The 7,655-nt window shown below is 38.0% G+C and overlaps 1 protein-coding gene across 2 annotated transcripts in view; it reads right to left on the bottom strand.

Moving 5' to 3' along the window:
* Positions 1 to 4,003: 4,003 nt before the first annotated feature.
* The window catches only part of Pcmtd1 (protein-L-isoaspartate (D-aspartate) O-methyltransferase domain containing 1), a 91,814-nt gene continuing 88,162 nt past the window's right edge, over positions 4,004 to 7,655 (bottom strand). For both annotated transcript variants that reach the window (XM_028855155.2, XM_028855156.2), the window contains exon 6: positions 4,004 to 7,130. In XM_028855155.2, coding sequence (XP_028710988.1) covers positions 6,760 to 7,130 — 371 coding nt within the window. In that variant the 3' untranslated portion in view covers positions 4,004 to 6,759. The remainder of the gene's footprint in view (positions 7,131 to 7,655) is intronic.

Raw genomic sequence — 7,655 nt, 5'->3', positions numbered from 1 at the left:
GCTCATTTTGGTCTCACAATAGATTGGTCTTTTCATAGTATCCTAGATTTCCTGGATGGTTTGTGCACGATTTTTTTTTTTTTTTGATTTAGCATTTTCTTTGGCTGAGGTATCCATTTCTCCTATCTTGTCTTCAATGCCTCTCTTCCATCTATTGGTGAAGCTTGCCTCTGTAGTTCCTGTTCTAGTTCCTACATTTTTCATTTCTAGATTTCTCTTAGTTGGGGCATTATTTAGTAAATCTATTTTCACTTTCATGTCTTGAATTCTTTTATTTTCTTCCACTGTTTTTGAATTTGTTAGTGGATTTGTTCATTTCTTCTTTAAGGTCCTTGAACATATTCATAGTATCTATTTTGAAGTCCTTGTCTGAAAGACCCTAGCCCTTCAGGCTTACATCCCCCAAGCCTCAGAAGAATGAGGAACTAAAAAGCTAGTTCCAACGGCAGACTGACTCAGCCATTACTCAACCACCCTTACTGCAATGTATGGAGATTTCTGTTAAGATATGTTGATCAACTGTGCCTAGGATAACTGCAAGTGCTCCAGGAAAGACCACTGTAACCTTTGTGTAACCTTCACTCCTGCCCTAATACCCCGTCCTGAGATTCTGGGAAAAATGTGCATATGGATGTGATTATACCTACCCTGTGATTAGGCCATGATCTTGTGAAATTAGCCACTAGACATGAACCAATCGAAATGAAATTGCATGGGAATTATAATCTTATGGCTTTGTGAGTTTTTTTTTTTTCCTTTAAAAGTACCTATGCAGCTGCAGTAGGGCATGGCTCTTGCTCTTGGGAGGAGAGGAGCCCGACTGTACATCCGCATCAATAAACCTCTTGCTGTTTGCATCAACTGGACTGGAGTCTGGGTTCTTGGGGCGCCCACCCAAGAAGGTAGTACCCTGGGTCTGGGGTCTATTAGTCTTGTGCTTCAGCTATATTGAATTTCTCAGGGCATTCTGTAATAGGTTTGTTAGGTTCTATTAGAGGCATTATTGTCTTAGCTGTCATTAACTGTGCTTTTGTGCTGTTTTCTGTCTATGCATTCTATGTGTTGATATCTGTTCTTCTCTTTTGGGGTGGATGTTCTGTTCCTTGGTTTCTGTTGTTCTCTCTGGATCTCAGGAACATGTGGTGGCTGTGGGTTGCCTGGGTACCTGACACCTGTGGCCACTGAAGGTCCCAGGGAGAATGTATTTCTAGGTGACACAAAAGAATGGGGATGAGTTAGAAGTGGGTGGAACTAAAAGGCTCCACAAGAAGCAGGTAAGCTAGGTCTGCCACAAAGTTTGGTGGAGTCAAAGAGGAAGGACAGGTCTCCACAAATGGTCTGCTACAGGGCTGGGGATAAAACTGGGGAATTGGAATTTGAGGACAGGAAGAAGATTGAAGATGGACTCCCTGATTCCCAGGCCAGCAGGGCTCCAGGTAGAGACTGCCTTGGGGTACTGGTCCCTGAGACAAATGTGTTAGGGAGGAAGAGCATATACACAAAGAATTTGGATAAGGTCATATCAATGAGGCTTTTTGCCTCCAGGCTCCCTGCTCCTTTTATAGCATTTGAATTGGATATCTGCCTTCTGCAAACATACCCTTTAGCTAACATCCAAAGACAGGGCCAGCTCCAAACAAAGCATCCAAGGACAAGCCATGAACAGAATAGCTGGCCAGACCACCTGCTAGGTCCCTGCAGCCCCTTAATTATGGTAAAATATCCTTTTGAAGATAGCCTGGCTCCTAGGTGCATAGCTTTGCCTCTTATGCAAATCAAGCTCAGAACTCCCCTCCTCTTACAGCCCAAGAGCAAAGCTGTGATGCAAATTGACTAGCTATCAATTTGCTAGTACTCCCCACCACACCCTGTCAGAAAAACTGCAGCATAGGAAAATAGAGGCAGTTTTATTTTAGTGATTTATAGATTTCTTTACCCAACCACCTATAAGATTATAGTTTGAGCACATTTATGATAGACTCGTGTTTTCACCTCACTTATAAGAATATATTTCTAGCACATAAATTTTTTCTATTTATTCCATCCCTTGTCTGATTCAAATTCTATTCACTCCCCCTTTGGGTTGCAAATGAAGTCGACCAGGAAGCTTCTGGTGGGGACCTTGCAAGTCTTGTATTGTAAACATCAGTGTTGCTATTTTGGGGAGATACAAACTGGTTCCTGAGAGGACAGGCAGAATTATGGTGGCAGATGAATAAACCAGTTGGACCAAACAGCTCCATGTATTTAGATTCTTTTCCCATAAATCATTCATGCCATTAGTAGTGTCTCTTCGGGGCCCCTGGGAAGGAAATTAAAAGAGGCTGGACCTCAAAATGTCTGAAAGCTGCTTAGCTGTATTGTCCTGTTTATCTCATCACTGTGACTCCAAGGTCTTCCATAGTCCTCCCACCCCAACTCTGCTTCAGGATGGTTATGGTCATGTCAAGTTCAGCAGACATTGCTTATAGTTTTAGGCCAGCCTGGCCTACATAGCAAGCTCCAGGACAGCCAGGGATACACACAGTAAGACGCTGACTCAAAAACAACAGAATTCTGCTCTTAGTGGTATCCCTCAGAAAAACAGCCAGGAGGCATGCACAACAGAATTTCATGAACTATCTTCATGAAAAAGAACTGTCTTGTAAAATAAATGGTGAACTCTGAACTTAATGATATACAGCATATCTCAGAAAGGTAATGTGTACGGTATGATTCCAGCACATGTGAAGGAAAAATTATATATAAGTATACTAAAAAAAGTACATGGTAAAAGAACACCAGAGGGAAGGCTGTATAAGCAGAGCCATCCCAGAGAAGGAAAAAAACTGAAAGGTCGGTAAAACTTACAGCAGGACAGAACTGATCATACATACATGTACTTACACATACACTGAATTCAATTTCTCATAATTTGCTTACTTTATTTATTTATTTATTCATTTATTCATTTATTTATTTATGAGATGGGCTTTCTCTGTATAGCTTTGGAGCAAGTCCTGGAATTCCCTCTGTAGACCAGGCTGGCCTTGAACTCAGAGAGATTCACCTGCCTCTGCCTCCCGAGTGCTGGGGCCACCACTGCCCGGCCACTTTCTTTCTTTTTTTTTTTTAAAGATTTACTATGTATACAGTGTTCTACCTGTATACCAGGAAAGGGCATCAGATCTCATTATAGATGGTTGTGAGCCACCAAGTAGTTGCTGAGAATTGAACTAGGAACCTCTGGAAGAATAGCCAGTCCTCTTAACCTCTGAGCCATCTCTCCAGCCCTGCTTACACTTTATATTCTAGTATTTTACACTTAACAAAATTCTATAGCTTCAAGGATAGCAAGAGTCAAAGGAAGTTAAATGTCCAAAGATGGATACCCACCCACATTTTTTCAATACATGTGAGTCACTTAGAAGTTACTTTGCAGCAGGCTACATGGCTCAGTGGGTAGGTACTTGCTGCAGATACCTGACAACCTGACTTCAAGCCCAGCATACACACATAATTTTAAATGTCTCCTTTTGCTGAAAAGTCTTGCCTCTTTACTTGGCCCCACAAGCCCCCTTGGAATAGCAGAACAATGAAAGTTTGAGAGGCATCAGTTCCAGAGGGGAGCAATCACTGGTGAGGACAAGTCCACAACTGGAGAAATAATTTAACCTTTAAATGACTTCTTTGGGCCACCTTCCAGGACTGCTCACTTATGCCTACCCATGCTCCTTGTTTGAATTCTTCTCAACCCAAAGCTCATGTTGATATATTAGAGACAGGACAGGTTTGGGGTCACTAGATTACTGTGTTGTCACCTATGTAGCTACACTGAATAAATCCCTTTCTGCTTTCCTCAATGCCCACTTCTCTAACTGGGGTGTTTAGACAGGAACTGAATGTTGCCAATGAGGTCAGTAGTCAGGACTTCTGCCCTGAAAACTGTGGCTAAATATCTGTATGCACTGTAATTGTTTGAACTCAAAAATAAGAGAAAAAGAAAAGGCAGGCCACTGCATAATGCTGTGTAATGATGTGATTTGTTTATTTAAAATGATATCCCAATTTGTCCAACAATTTATCACACTTTTACTTTCACCTCAACAAAAACACTTTTATATTTTATTTTAATCATGTATGCTATTTATTAATATCAGAGTCCAGGATGTTGACCAGTGAGTAGTACATAGTTCAATTAGACCCTTGGTAGCTATGGTGTCCTTGCTGGATTCTTGGGATTTTGGTGATGGTGGCTGCTCCTTAAAGTCCTGTATCCAACCTGCTGCAAGAATTTAGCAACACACACCTCCACTCAAGGCCTCTTTGTTGTCTTCAAAAGATAAATATAAATGTATTTTTGTCTGTATGTAAGTCCATGAGACTATTTCCCATCATTTTCATATACTCTGTTTTGTTTTTGCTCTTTGAAGAAAAAACTTATTCTTCCTCTGTAACCCCTGACAGCCTCAAGTCTGAGGTATTCCTCTTGCCTTGGCCTCAAGTTCTAGGTGTGAGCCATTCACATATGGCTTACTTTTACTCACATTTTTGTTTCTTTCTTTTTACCTTTTTCTTCTTTATTTTCTTTCATTTACTTTTATTTCATCTGTAATTGCTACTTCTTTACTTTCCACACTCAAATAAACATGATTTCATTAAAAATAAGCACAAACCCAAATATTCTTAATCTAATGGATGAGTCAATAGATAAGTCTGCTTTCCTTAAATTTTCATGTATTCCTACCTTTAAAAGCCAACCATAAAGTCACACCTGAAAAATAAATGAATTTAAAAGAATAAAATATACATTTCAAAAAAAAACACAATGATCAAGACAATCTATTGTACAATTTACAAAGTCAACAGAAGAGAGCATAAAAACAGCCATCTTCAAATATATCCTTAACATCACTCTCCTAAATAATATCATTGAAGATCATGGATTTTCAGATATCTGTATATCAGCTCCAAGAAAAAAAATAAAGAGATGTGGGTGACAGGATGGGAAGATTAAAAACTTGTCCCACATAAAACTACATGTGTATTAGAAATTCAAGATTAAACTTCTAGAACAAATTTTTAAACATAAAAGTTTGTTGGTTTGGGGATAAATCTCAGTCACAGAGTGCTTGCCTAGCATGTCTTAGGTCCTAGTCCTGGGTTTAATTCACAGTACCACTTGGGGGGGGGGATATGTCTTTTTCCTTTTTTTTTTTTTGATAGAAATAAGAGAGAATATTACTTAGTAATAATTGGACATACCCATTCCGCCAAGAGCCAAATGAATTTTTTCCATAACACCGTCTCTCACATTACTAAAACAGTATCAATTATTTGGATCAATTTCAAGTTTGAAATATTTTAACTGATTTGTGTATGCAGAATTATTGGAGCTGAGTTATTTAACTATTTGAAACATGATGATTGTGTTTCCTTTGGCAAATCTGAGTGGCTGCTCTGACAGTGATATGGTGAGAATAAGTGAGACACTTGAAATCTTCCCTTTAAAAACACATAATCTGTATAATATTAAGTAGTAAGTAGGTCACATCTCACGTCTTCTTAACAAGGAAGAACTGGGTGCAAACCTTATGAGGAAAGAACTAGTAACAATATGCACTGCCTGTTTTAGCACTGGTACCCTACATATGTTAAGAATGTAACAGTAAGCAAAAAATAAAAACCATTATCATTTTACCAAAGAAACAAAACATAGAAGGGAGGAAATGAGCTTGGTGTGGGTCAGAGATCCCACTAAGATTCTGAACCAAATTTTAAACACATAGGCATCTACATACAACTTCCATGACTACTTATACTAGAAAGATTCAAAACAGAAAAGGTGATGCATGGCCTACCTTGTTAAAGACAAATATTCACATAACTAAAAGTCCCATAAAGTGCTTCAGCAGACTACATCATTGCCCTGTTACTGAAGGTACCTAATAAGTGAGTCACTTAATGTGACTTACTGCCTGCATTCAGAGGCAAATGAGACAATGGAAATCTTTTCAAATCTAATACTTTATAATTACAAAAAAGCAATCCTAAATATACTACCTTTTAGAATTCTAGAATATCTGTAAATACTGAGAACACAAGGAGCCCACACAAACTAGCTGTGTTAAGTAGTCATTTCCTACTTTAATATTCACTTGCTGTGCTCTTAAAATCTCTATGAGAGAAGCAGGAATTTTCCCTGTATCTTTTGGCAATAGATTCAAAAAGCAAATGTTTCAGGCCTGTAAAATTTCATGAAGTCTGAAGTCTTTAAAGCTAAATTATTGAATATCTTGAATTATTATTGCACTGAGATGTTGCCCGGAATATGTCTACAACAAAAGTAAGGTAAGCGGATCTACAAGCATTTGCTTTCCTTATTAGATAAGCGAACTTACAAAAGAAATGCAAAATGCAATTTAAATAAGCTTATATATGTGTGACAATCTATCAATCTCTTATAGAGTGAAATCCAATGCCCAACACTAAAAATCTGTGAAAAACCACAAGGGCATTACTGTCACAAAGTCCTGACTACTGATGCATTTCATTTTGAGATCATTGAGCTAAAACAGCATTTCCTCAAGATTTAAGAAAAATAGATTAGGAAACAGACTCTTTTAAATCACTGAATACATCATTTCTGTCATTAAGAGAAATAACTTGAGCGTTTTTTCTGCAATAATTCATTCTAATGAAATAATTCTCTAACTCCTAATAAACACTACATTTAAAAGAGTAAGGGAATTATCAGTAGGCATTCTTCCTTGTTTTAAGTTATTTGTCTCTAAAATATGTCAAGTAAGCTTTTAAAGACTCAGGGAGCGGCAGCTTCATGATCTTTTCCCTCAGTAAGTTCTGAGGTGGCTCCTCATGCTTCATGGTTTCACTATGATCTTTCTCTTCTTCTTCTTCTTTGCTGTCTTCTTCCATTTTTTCATCCTCTTCACTGTCTAGGGGCTGAGGAATAAGCTGATTACCTACAAATACATAAGTGTTAATTCTTTGTTTAACTCTCTTTCTTTTCCTCTTGGGTGGAGCCCTTTGCGGAATTCCCTTGGCCTGCATCTCATCATTTATGAAGTTTCTAAGTGTACGTCGAATATAAATACGAGCCAAGTCTTGGAGATTCCTGACAGCACATGGGGCTAAAAACAAACAGAAAAAAAGAAAACATTATTCACTGTTGTGAAACTTATAAAAAACCTCAAACTATAAAAAAAAATATGGTGAGAACACTTAATACACAATGACTTAATGCACACTGAGCAGGGCAGGCAGTGCAAAAAATGAGGTGAATATCCATGTTGCTATCTATATGCATGCAGAATGTCAAGAATAATAATAGTGATAATTTAGAAACAGAGTAAGGACAAAATGGTAAGTACATTAGAGATTTTACCCTGCATATTATTTTATGCTGGTTTTTTGATTGTTTGTTAGATAGAGGGGAGTTCATCACAACCCCATTCATAACTCCAATTCCAAAGGATCTGACACCCTCTTCTGGCCTCTGAGAGACCAGGCATGCACATGTTGCACATGTATACATGCAGGCAAAATACTCATACAAATAAATTAAACATAAATGTATTTTTTTACTTAAGAAGATGAATGAATCATAGAGACAAATACTTAACTGGAAAAAGTCAAGACAACATTTCAATAGTTGC

This window comes from Peromyscus leucopus, chromosome 2 (genome assembly GCF_004664715.2).
Source record: "Peromyscus leucopus breed LL Stock chromosome 2, UCI_PerLeu_2.1, whole genome shotgun sequence".
In the NCBI taxonomy this organism is placed as follows: Eukaryota; Metazoa; Chordata; class Mammalia; order Rodentia; family Cricetidae; genus Peromyscus; species Peromyscus leucopus.
This window is presented reverse-complemented; position numbering and strand designations above follow the sequence as displayed.